General features: G+C 39.3%; 1 protein-coding gene across 1 annotated transcript; it reads right to left on the bottom strand.

Moving 5' to 3' along the window:
• Positions 1 to 958: 958 nt before the first annotated feature.
• LOC117672999 (vomeronasal type-2 receptor 116-like) lies at positions 959 to 11,552 on the bottom strand. Its single transcript, XM_087893491.1, has 6 exons — positions 11,343 to 11,552; positions 10,108 to 10,224; positions 7,888 to 8,736; positions 3,154 to 3,381; positions 1,949 to 2,075; positions 959 to 1,857 (listed from the first exon to the last, which is right to left on the bottom strand). The coding sequence occupies exons 1-6, from the start codon at positions 11,550 to 11,552 to the stop codon at positions 959 to 961; spliced, it is 2,430 nt and encodes an 809-aa protein (XP_087749617.1).
• Positions 11,553 to 11,980: the final 428 nt, after the last annotated feature.

An 11,980-nucleotide genomic window follows, 5' to 3' on the forward strand; every position in this document is an offset into this window, starting at 1 on the left:
ATGAAATGGGGCAAAACTCATTTAACAGAATTGGGACTTATTTAGCAACAAAAATGTTGGACTTAATTGTGGTTGTAAGTTGAAGACTTCCTATAGTTCTTCCCCTTATGAAATAAATATCTTATGATTCTATTAGAGGCAGTTTTGGCTCACAAGGAAGGATCTGAAGAATGGAGTTTCAGAGAAGATGATAACTGGAAATAAATACCAAGATATTTAAAATCCGAGTTTTGCTCAGTTTGCTAGTTCTGAATTTTCCAGAAATGGGGATGTTTAACATAATGTTTGATTTATACAGTATGTGGTTGCATTATAGGGTTTCAGGCTGGTAGTAGGTAGTGCCAATTCTTAGCCAAAATACACTGGTTTTGTCCTAACCAGAACTGCTGGATGGAAGGCATTAAAAGGGAACAAATATTAAAATGTTGCCACCCATATCAACACAAGGTTGATTTAATATGGTTTTTAACCATGTCTAGTCAGACTCACTTTGCATCTTCCTCCAATGCCAGATCAGACCTCAACCATCTAAAACAAAAAATAGGCCTACCCTGTCATGTCTCATATGAATTGGCTACTCAATAATTTAAGACAGAAAAATGCTTGCAATAGAGGCCTTCATTTTGTAAGGTTCCTCACATTCAATGGTATCAAATGACAACTTGGAATCCCCAATTAAATTAAATAAACCATAGATTTATTAAAATCAATAAAATTAAACACAGATTTAAAAAGAGTGATAGTAATTGTTGCATCATTCAGATTTTTCAATTTTGCCTCCCATTTTGAAGTATGGAACCAAGTTCATTTTTTGCTAAATAAAATTGTAAACTGGTCACAGACTTCAAAATTGGATTATTCTCCTACAAATACATACATACATACATACATACATACATACATACATACATACATACATATATATATATATATATATATATATATATATATATATATATTAAAATTTTCTTTTCATGAGCTGATGTTTATTGTTCAGTTCAGGTCTCATCATAATGATAAAACACTTGGGAAGAAAGATGCACACCAATAAACCAGCACTGGAGGAGACCATGGAAAAGATCTCCACAGCCAACATGTATTTTCCCCTAGTGCTTAGATAGGTTGGGATAAAGCACAGCCAAACACTGCAGAAGACCAACATGCTGAAGGTGATGAATTTGGCTTCATTGAAGCTGTCAGGTAACTTCCTAGCTAGAAAAGCAGCAGAGAAGCTAACCAGAGCAAGAAAACCCATAAAGCCCAAAACACAGCAGAACATAACAGAGTCTTCATTGCACTCCATGATGACTTCTTCAGACATTAACTTCATATCAAAATCTGGATATGGTGGGGATGTTATCAGCCACACAGCACAAACACATATTTGAACAAAGGAGCAGGAAATAATAATGTAGTTGACCATTCTTCCACCCACCCATTTCTTCAATCTGGAACCAGGTTTGGTGGCCATGAATGCTAGAACCACAACAAAGGTTTTGGCCAATACACAAGAAATTGCTACAGAAAAGATGAGGCCAAAAGCTGGTTGTCGAAGGAGACACAAAATCTTATCCGGTCTGCCAACAAATAGAAAGACACAAAGGAAAGAGAGGAGAAGGGAAACTAGGAGTGTATAAGAGAGATTTTGGTTGTTGGCTTTGACGATGGGAGTGTCTTTGTGTTTCATGAATATTGTGATGATCAAAGTTGTCATTAGAGAAAAGCAAAGGGAAAGAACAGTCAGAGTGATCCCCAAGGGTTCTTCATAGGACAAAAAAGTGATCTGTTTTAGAATGCACATATTTTTCTCAGGATTTGGATATTGATCTACAGGACATGGGAAGCAGTCATCCATATCTAAAAAAGAAGACAATGGAATTCATACAGTTGGTTTTAGACAGTGTTGTATCCCAATGTCTTAGTCCCATTATATTTGGAAATTTCCTACCTTTCTCCTTTGATATTTTTCCTTCTGGGCACAGCCAGCAATCATAGCAGCAAAATGACTCCCCTTCTTTCTTGGCCTTGCTGTGTCCTGTCTCACAAGGATCATTACACAAAGATAGAGGTAATGCCTGCCAATGAAAGATGAAGAATGTTTTAAGATATAGAAAGGAAAGAAATGCTTGGAGTGAAACTGTTGAAGTAGAATTAACATAATAGAAATGAATTGATAAGCAAAAGTGATGGCACGCAGTGGTGGGTTGCCCCAGATTCACACTGGTTTTATAGAACTGGTAGAAAACCGATGGGAGGCTCCACCCACTGATCAAAAAGCTTCTGCGCACATGGGCCCGTTGTGAACCAGTAGTAAAGGTAAGTAGAACCCATCCCTGATGTCATGGCATCATTTTAGTTGTATTTGTTGTGAAATTATAGTTCATTAAATACTTACAATTATTGGCATTTTCCAAAATCATCTGACAGCGTTCCAAATAAACCCTCATTGGAATTCAGAACTCCGAGACAAAGTCCATCAAAGTAAGAATTTATTAGAGAATAAATTCTCTATGTTGACACATCTGGGGAAAACCCAAATCTGAAATTTCGCGTTTTCCCCCACCCACACTAAAACTCACACCCTGCCTGTCTAGTGACATTAACATCATATGACCCAATCAATCTCCTGCCTCAGCTGCTGCCAAACTTTGGTCACCTTGTTCCAGTTGCCAGCAACCCGTCCTTGATCTCATGTGAAATAATGTTGTTGTGACAATACTCCCTTTGCTAAGTTTCCGTTGCCACAGTTCGCCCATCCCCCGCTGTGGCAGCCCTATTAAGTCTGTCTAAAGATGGATCCAGGGCTGACACCATCCTCCCCTCTCTCCAAAGACATTTTCTATGCTGGTCAGTTAAAGTTAGTTTATCAACTTCTTAATTACGAACTGATGAAATGTAATACACTGTATTAAAGCTTTTACATCAAATCCATGAAAACCATAATCTATAATTCACAGAGTGCAGAGGGCACAAAGTAAAGGATAGAATATTCTATACCAAGTATTAGAGAAGTAAACATTCTTATAGATATGTTTTCCTTCCCCAGGACATTTGTTCTTAGGTTAGTTCAGAGATGATGCTCTGGAACAATCATCAATATATATTTTATGCTATATGAATGAAGACAGACCAATTTAGATTTAAACAACTAACCTGATTAAAGCCTACTGGCCACATGATGGAATTTACAGAAATATTGAAGAACTTCTCTGGTGGAGCTGTGGGATCTATCATTCCAACTTTGACCCTAAGAAAGGACTGGTTTGGGAATGTGATCCAATTGATTATATCATATCCGCCAATGAATTCTCCATTTTTATCAAAGGAGATCTTTTCACCAACACTGTTGTTGAATCTGACACTTCTCAGAAAAGAATGAACCTGAAACACAGAGACAGTCAAAGAGAGACAAAGAAAGACAGAAGGAGGCAATAATATATGTTCAAAGCATAACAATGATTCCAACAGTTGAGTAGATATAAAATATGACACCACTGAAAAAAATTAAAATGTTTTCACATAGATTGCACAATAAAATACTAACAAAAGTTTATCTATCATCTGAGTTATTGCAGTTAAAATCCATAAGTACAAAAGCAAGAGAATAGTAAGACAAAATGTAATGTCTTTACATTTACTATATGTACGTTACTTTTCAAAACAGGCAGCAATGATCATAAATTACAGTATATGAGGTTATGATGACCTAGACAAGTGACACCACACTTTATAATTGCATCACTTAGCAATGGATTTTCAGCCCCAATTGCCATCACTAAGTAAGGACTACCTGTAAAATGGACAGGAGAAAATAAAATCTAAAATTCATTTAAAAAATAATTTTAGAACAAAATATTCTAACTAAACTTCTAAGTTAAAGATGTTCAGTAGTGGAAATAGATGAGTGCTGAAATGTGTTCAAAGAGAGGCTGAACCAACATATTCTAAAGCAAAGGCTGGATTTGATGGCTTAGATGTGCATTTTGAATACTATGATTCTTTCATCTCATGTGACTACATATATCTGGCAAAAGGTCGGCTCAAAATACATATTCTTTGGGGGGGGAGTGCGGGAAGATCCCTTGCAGGGTTGTGCTGAGGATTTTGTGCAATTACTGCATGATAAAGTCGCTCGGATATGGGAAGGCTTGGACTCTGACTGGGTGAGTCCAGGGGGGGAGACGGGGGTAGATTTTGAGAATATTATCTGGGAGGAGTTTGATCCTATGGCTCCAGAGGATGTGGACAGGGTTCTGGGTAAGATTAGTGCTGCCACATGTTTATTGGACCCGTGTCCCTCCTGGTTGGTACTGGCCTCCCGGGAGGTTACACGTGGCTGGCTCCAAGGGATTATAAATGCTTCTTTGAGTGAGGGTGCCTTTCCCGCTGCCTTGAAAGAGGCGGTGGTGAGGCCCCTCCTCAAGAAGCCATCCCTGGACCCAGCTGAATTAGCCAAATACCGTCTGGTCTCCAACCTTCATTTTGTGGCGAAGGTTGTTGAGAGTGTGGTGGCACGACAGCTTCCCTGGTACCTGGATGAAGCTATCTATCTGGACCCGTACCAGTCGGGCTTCAGGCAGGGGTACAGCACAGAAACGGCATTGGTCGCATTGGTGGATGATCTCTGGAGGGCTCGGGACAGGGGTTGTTCCTCTGTCCTGGTCCTATTATATCTCTCAGCGTCTTTTGATACCATCGACCATTGTATCATGCTGCAGCGGTTGAGGGGGTTAGGAATAGGGGGCACCATCCTGCGGTGGTTCTCCTCCTTCCTCTCCAACTGCTCACAGTTTGTGTTGGCAGGGGGGCAGAGGTCGACCTCGCGGCGCCTTGCTTGGGGAGTGCCGCAAGGGTCGGTCCTCTTGCCCCTTCTGTTCAACATTTATGTGAAGCCACTGGGAGAGATCATCCATGGTTTTGGGGTGAGAGTTCATCAGTATGCTGATGATACTCAGCTGTACATCTCAACTCCAGACCACCCCAATGATGCCCTTGATGTGATGTCTCGCTGCCTGGAGGCCGTGCGGGTCTGGATGGGGAGAAATAGGCTCAGGCTCAATCCTGCCAAGACCCAGTGGCTGTGGCTCCCGGTGTCCCGATATAGTCAGCTGGTACCATTTCTGACTATTGGGGGTGAATCTTTGCCCCCCACAGAGAGGGCTCGTAATCTGGGTATCCTCCTGGATGCACGGCTTTCTTTAGAAGAGCATATGACAGCTGTGGCCAGTGGGGCTTTTTATCAGGTTCGCCTGATTTGCCAGTTGCAGCCCTTTCTGGACCAGGATGCCTTGAGCACAGTCACTCACGCCCTAGTCACCACCTGGCTGGACTACTGTAATGCTCTCCACATGGGGCTCCCCTTGAAGAGCACTCGGAGGCTCCAACTAGTCCAGAATGTGGCTGCGCGGATGGTTATGGGTGCGACTCATTGTGCCCATGTGACACCTCTCCTGTGCGAGCTGCACTGGCTCCCAGTGGTCTTCCGGGTGCGATTCAAGGTGTTGGTCACCACCTTGGCTTAGGACCTGGGTACCTTCGAGTCGGTACCTTCGAGACCGACTTCTGCCACCAGTAGCCTCCCACCGGCCAGTCCGCTCCCACAGAGAGGGGCTCCTCAGGGTACCATTGGCCAAGGTATGTCGGCTGGTGACACCCAGGGGGAGGGCCTTCTCTGTGGGAGCTCCTGCCCTGTGGAATGAACTGCCCCTGGAATTGCGCAAGATCTCCGACTTCCGTGTATTTCGCTGTGCCCTCAAGACCCTGCTGTTCCTCCAGGCCAGGCTATCAATATAAATGATTTTAAATTGGGTGTTTTAAATTTTTGGGGTTTAATTTGGGCCGAAATTATTTAATAATTTTAATTATTTTTAATTGATGTCTGTATATTTTTGTGTTTTTAATAGGGTGTACACTGCCCTGAGTCCTTCGGGAGAAGGGAGGTATAGAAATAAAATTATTATTATTATTATTATTATTATTATTATTATTATTATTATTATTATTATTATTATTATTATTATTATTATTATTTTCTACTTTGGTCCAATTTTATTAAAGCCCTGAGAGATTTAAAAACAGTTTTATTCCCTCGCCATTTTATTTTAGAACTGAGTCCCTGGAAACATTAAACAAATTTTCTTTCTTCTCTGTTCATTTGTTAGAAACTATACACTGTTGTTGGGAATACCTTTGTGTAGAAATGCAGGTGAGTCTCAAATGGTGTGTGAAAAGGTGGAAATCCTACAAATGATCAAAAGGGAGCTTCTAGCATCCTGAATCTTTATTAAATAAGCATTTCACAATAACAAAATATCAGAATAAGAGTTGGAAGGTCTTCTAGTGCAACCTCCTGCCCAAGCAGGAAGCAAATGGTTGCGCAATCAGACAAATGGTTGTGCAATCTCTATTTAGAAGTCTCCATTGTTGGAGTACCCACAACTTCTGGGGGAAGTTGTTCTTGAGGAAGTTGTTCTACTCATCATTTTTTCTCACTGTGAGGAAATTCCTCCTTATTTCTAGAATGGTTCTCTCCTTGATTAGTTTCCATTCATTGCTTCTTGTCCTGCCTTAAGCTGGTTTGGAGAGTAGGTTGACCTCATCTTCTTTGTGGCAGCTCCTTAAATATTAGAACACTGCTATCATATCACCCCAATCCTTCTTTTCATTAAACTAGGCATATCCAATTCCTACAACTGTTTTAAAACATATGTTTTAGACTCCAGTCTAAAACTGGAGTCTAAATTACCTTTGCTGCTCTTGTTCTGCACTTTTTCCTAGAGTCTCAACATCTTTTTTTTATATTGTGGTGATTAAAGCTGAATGCAATTATTATTATCAGCTCTTCATAGTCCACTAGTCCATAGTCCCAGGTTTGGTTGAATCTTGCTGGGTAATGTAATGAAGGGGTTTGGTTGTGCCATGGGATGAGCTCTGCTGATAGATTATCCTATTATGTCCTGGAGGGTGAAGTCTTTTGTCTTGTAGATAAATTGGCACCAAAATATCTGCTGGCGACAGGGAGCTGGGGCTGAGTTTCTGTTTCCTTTAAGATTTTTATTTCTCTTTTAGGGGAAATATTCTGCCTTTTTAATATTCATAATCCACTCATGGTTTATCTGAGAAGATCTTCATCAGGAAATGCTCTAAACCCATGATGGCGAACCTGTGGCATGCATGCCACAGGTGGCAAACAGTGCCCTCTCTGTGGGCACATGAGCCATCGCTTCAGTTCAGCGTTACTGTGCATGCATGCGTGTCTCCTGCTGGCCAGTTGGTCATCGGGTCTCTGCCGCGAATGCATGAGGGGCAGAGCGTATGCAGGAGGCCATGCATGCATGCACGTGTGTGTGTGTGCAAGGGCGTGCATGCATGTGCAGGGGCAGTGTGTGGGGGGCACATGTGCATGCATGGGGGTGGGGCACATGAAAGGGGCCAGCACACACATTGCATGGGGGTTCGAGCATGGACGCATTCCCACATGCATGCTTTGGGCACTCGGTCTGAAAAAGGTTAGCCAACACTGCTGTAAATCATGGGTGGGATTGTACTTTCAACAATCAAAGAACTGACTAAATGCAAACATCCCTCCTCCACTAAAGAAACATTTAGAAGAAACAACTGCTTCAGTACATCACATTAAGGCAAAATATCATTTTTCTACTCTTTACCTAGAGACTGACCTAATGGCAGAGTTCTTCATGGTTGTGGTTGTGGCAAGTGGTTATAATTTTATAAAATTACTTTTGCCATTTTAATATGAACATATAAATATTTCAGCTGGTTAAGCCATTACTATATTTCATCTGTAGACCAAATGTCAAAAGTCCTAGAGGATATTATGTGAGAGTTTATGGAGAGATTTGGTGGTTACTCCAATAGCAGTCTTACCTGCCACCACATATGATTGTGGAAATATTTCCTTCCTTCTTTCACTATTGTTTTTCTGGATTTGGATAGAGAGAAAGATTGTAAAGCATGTGCCACAGCATAGACTGCATTGTAAATATTGTAACTCTGTCCACTCATGCGTGTTTCAAACACAGATGTGGGAAGGGTCTCAAGCCTCTCCTGACCAGTACATTTCTTCTCAGATGTCTCAATTTTTGAGTTTGAGAAGAAACATTCGAATGCCTGTTCCCAAAAATCTTTCCGAAAATGATCATGTTGGTTGTTGTTTGAATTTAGGTTTTGAAAAAAATCCTGGAAGTTTTGGACCTCCTTTGTGTGAACTGCAAAAGATAAAACACCGTGTAGGAAATGGATATCCAAAGATTTATCAAAGGAGTTTGAAGAATAATCCGTCTGACTGGATGTAATCAAAATTTTTGTCTTTCTTGATATATCCTCCACTTCTGAAAACTGGAAGACACTTCTCAGAAACGATATGGAGCAAATTTCACCATACACGATTATCACATTGGCTGTGCTGTTCATGAGAACTTGGTATAAATATAGTCCTTTGTCTATGAAATCAGTAAAATCACTGTAAAAAGCTACATTTGGTAACTCTGCTATGAATTCAATGCAGATGCCATGTTCAGAAAATGTGGGGAGCACCTCTTGTACAAATCTCTCTCCTTTGTCATCCTTTACCACAAGAATTCCAATCCAGATCCATTTAAAATACAACAATAGTTTCAGGAGACCCTTATCTTCATGCAATTCATCCGGAAACATTTGTTGGAAGAAAATTGATTGGGTCTCTTTATCCTTGACTGGAGCAGAGCCATAGGTCAACTACAGAAAGATAAACATATGCAATTGCAAAGGTCTACATCAGCCTCTGGAAATGTGTACATTTATTTGAATCTTTGGTTAATCTTATTCTTATATACTGAAACATTATGCAACTAGTTGCGTTTAGTTAGGAATATCAACCAAGATGTCACTCTTAAGGTATCAGTAAATATATTTTCCTGGAAGTAATACTCCCACCGTCTATTCAGAATTACTCATTACTCAGTGCACCTCTTCTGATCCTATCAAGCAAAAAAATATATCTAGGAATCTGAAAATGTTCTCCTTTCTTGAGAGAGAAAACTACAGACTTTTGAGGTGGTATGGCAGAATAATAATGTAAAAAATAGTAGTAATAGTAGTAGTAGTAGTAGTAGTAATAATAATAATAATAATAATAATAATAATAATAATAATAATAATAATAATAATAATATAAAGACCTTGACTATGTGTCAGAACTCCAAATCTCAACCAAGAAATGCTCTGTCTTACACATTGGCAAAAAAAAGTCAGAACACAAAATTCAAGATGGGCAGATACGACCTTGTAGATGACCCTCACTCTGTCATGGACCTAGGAGTACTCATCTCAAACGATCTAGGCTCCAGAGCTCACTGTAACAGTATTGCCAAAAAGGTATTAAGAGTTCTTAACCTAATCTTGCATAGCTCCTTTTCCAGTAATATTGAACTGCAAACTAGGGCATACAAAACTTTTGCTAGACCAATTCTTGAATACAGCTCATCTGTCTGGAACCAGCACTGCATATTGGACATTAATACAATTGAATGAGTCCAGAGATATTTCACAAAAAGAGTCCTCCACTCCTCTGCTTGCAACAGAATACCTTATGCCACCAGACTTGAAATTTTGGGCTTAGACAATTTAGAACTTCGCCGTCTTTGGTCCGACCTAACCATAGTACATAAAATTATCTGCTACAATGTCCTACATGTCAATGAATACTTCAGCTTCAACCACAAAAATACATGAGCACACGATAGATACAAACGTATGATAAACTGCGCCAAACTTGATTGTAGAAAATACAACTTCAGTAACAGAGTTGTTAATGCCTACCTAACTTTGTGGTTTCATCCCCAAACCCCCAAAACTTTAACCTTAGTCTGTCTACTGTCTACCATTCCTAAGCGGTCTTTAAGGGGCATGCATAAGCGCATCAGCGTGCCTACCATCCCTGTCCTAATGTCCCCATTTATTCGTGTCCATTTATATGGACAGATTTATATTTATATCTGTTATGTAATACATGCTTGATGAAATCAATCAATTAAATAAATAAATAAATAAATAAATAAATAAATAAATAAATAAATAAATAAATAATATATCTTCAGCACCTCTTACCTGAGGAACTTTATAGATGCATAATAAAGTTGCCATGTGAAGAGAGATGTCAGGTGCTCCAATAACTGCAGCCAAATTTTGAGGGACGCCACACTTATAGTTAGGGATAAATTTTCCCTGAGTGAAAGGCAGCAACATTGAGGCAAAGTAAGTCCATCCGGGACTAAAATTGCTGTTAAAAATGTGGAAACCCAGAGTGATGTTGGGCAGGATCTGAGGATTTTCATTGATCTCTTTTACAGAAAATGCTAAGGCCAGGACAAGCTGGTAATTCTGAAAAACTATTCTGTAAAACATTTTTTTAAAAAATACATTAAGAAAACTCTACTTCACATTATGACACTTATGATTTTTCAGTACAATTTTTTGTGGAATATGTTTAAGTGCAATGTACAGGTAGTCCTTGACTTACAACCGTTTATTTAGTGACCATTCAAAGTTACAACAGCACTGAAAAAAGTGACTTAGGACAATTTTTCACCATCCCCATGGTCATCCCCATGGCCATGTGTTCAAAATTCAGACACTTAGCAAGTGACTCACATTTATGACAGTTGCAGTGTTCCAAGATCATGTGATCAGCTTTTGTGACCTTCTGACCAGCAAAGTCAATGTGGAAGCCAGATTCACTTAACAACCATGTCACTAACTTAACGACTGCAGGAAGTCACTCAAGAAAGATCATAAACTGGGGCAAAGCTTACTCAACAAATGTCTCACTGAGCAACAGAAATTTTGGGCTCAATTTTGGTCAGAAGTTGAGGACTACCTGTATTTAGTATTCTGTTCAGATTCTCAAAAATGCAGACCAAAATATTAGCATGTTTATACACATGTTTATACACCTCCAGAACCTGGAATGATTTTTTTAAAAAAAAAATTGGTTTGCGATTGGACACATTATTTCTGAATAAATGAGAAAGGCTCAGTATCAAACTTCATCTGTTAAGAATGCTTTATATCAAGAAGAAAAATGCTGAATTGTGATTCTAGAAATATCAAATGAAAAAAGTATGTGCTTCCACCTAGATTTTAGTGGTAGATCTTCATGAATTTACCCTTATCTACCTCAATATTTACTTTTAAAGCTTGTTACATATGATTTGTTGGAATAGAATTTTGGCCTTTTTTCAAATTTATGTGGAAGCTTATAAATAAATCTAGGCAGCCTATTTAAGACTACTGGAAAATATTTTTTGCAGTGACCAGAACTTGAAAATAAATTGATCATGTACTTGCATAAGTCTATCTTGAAGTCCCTGAGAAGGATGTTGGCTGAAATCAATGGGGTCAGAAAATATCAAGCATTCAGAAATAATGCCAGCAATGTTAACATCTCCAGGCTGATGATAGGTGTGATGAATAGGAAGAGGCTCATCAAGATGACATTGAAGGCTAGGATCCTTGCACGCCATTTGAGGCAATACTGTTAACAGTGACTCCATGATTGCTAACAGCTTCCATAAATGTCCTCTTTCTGTGTATAAATGGCAGCAACAAGATCCTGTTTCTAGGAGATCATCCTGGACTGACTTTTTCAGCTGTTTTTCAGAGAAAAGTAGAAATTGCAACATACTGTCAAATCAACTCATAGAGGACTTTTGAGTGTGTATTTCATGGTGAATATTAACAATATCCTTCAGGGTCAGTTCCTCATTTTTCCATAGTGTCCCAGGAGATTTGGAAGAGACAAACTGCCTAATTCCATAATGATGGTAAGACAGTCACCTGTGTAAAGATAATGTGAGGGCCTCTGGAGGGAGACAGGCCTAAGCCAGAAGATAAAGAATGAAAAACAAGATATGAGTTTATATAAATATATAAATGGGTATAGGCATTTACTGTATGTAGATCTGGGATTCTCAAACTTTTT

This window comes from Pantherophis guttatus, chromosome 4 (assembly GCF_059756535.1).
Source record: "Pantherophis guttatus breed Tessera chromosome 4, ASM5975653v1, whole genome shotgun sequence".
Taxonomy (NCBI): Eukaryota; Metazoa; Chordata; class Lepidosauria; order Squamata; family Colubridae; genus Pantherophis; species Pantherophis guttatus.

Excerpts from the sequence above, each read along its gene's own strand:
- LOC117672999 (XM_087893491.1), bottom strand. The coding sequence starts at position 11,552 with ATGGAGTCACTGTTAACAGTATTGCCTCAAATGGCGTGCAAGGATCCT. Across the intron at positions 8,737-10,107 it reads GCATCTATAAAGTTCCTCAG|TTGACCTATGGCTCTGCTCC; the intron begins GTAAGAGGTGCT and ends ATCTTTCTGTAG. Across the intron at positions 2,076-3,153 it reads GGCCAGTAGGCTTTAATCAG|GCATTACCTCTATCTTTGTG; the intron begins GTTAGTTGTTTA and ends TTTCATTGGCAG.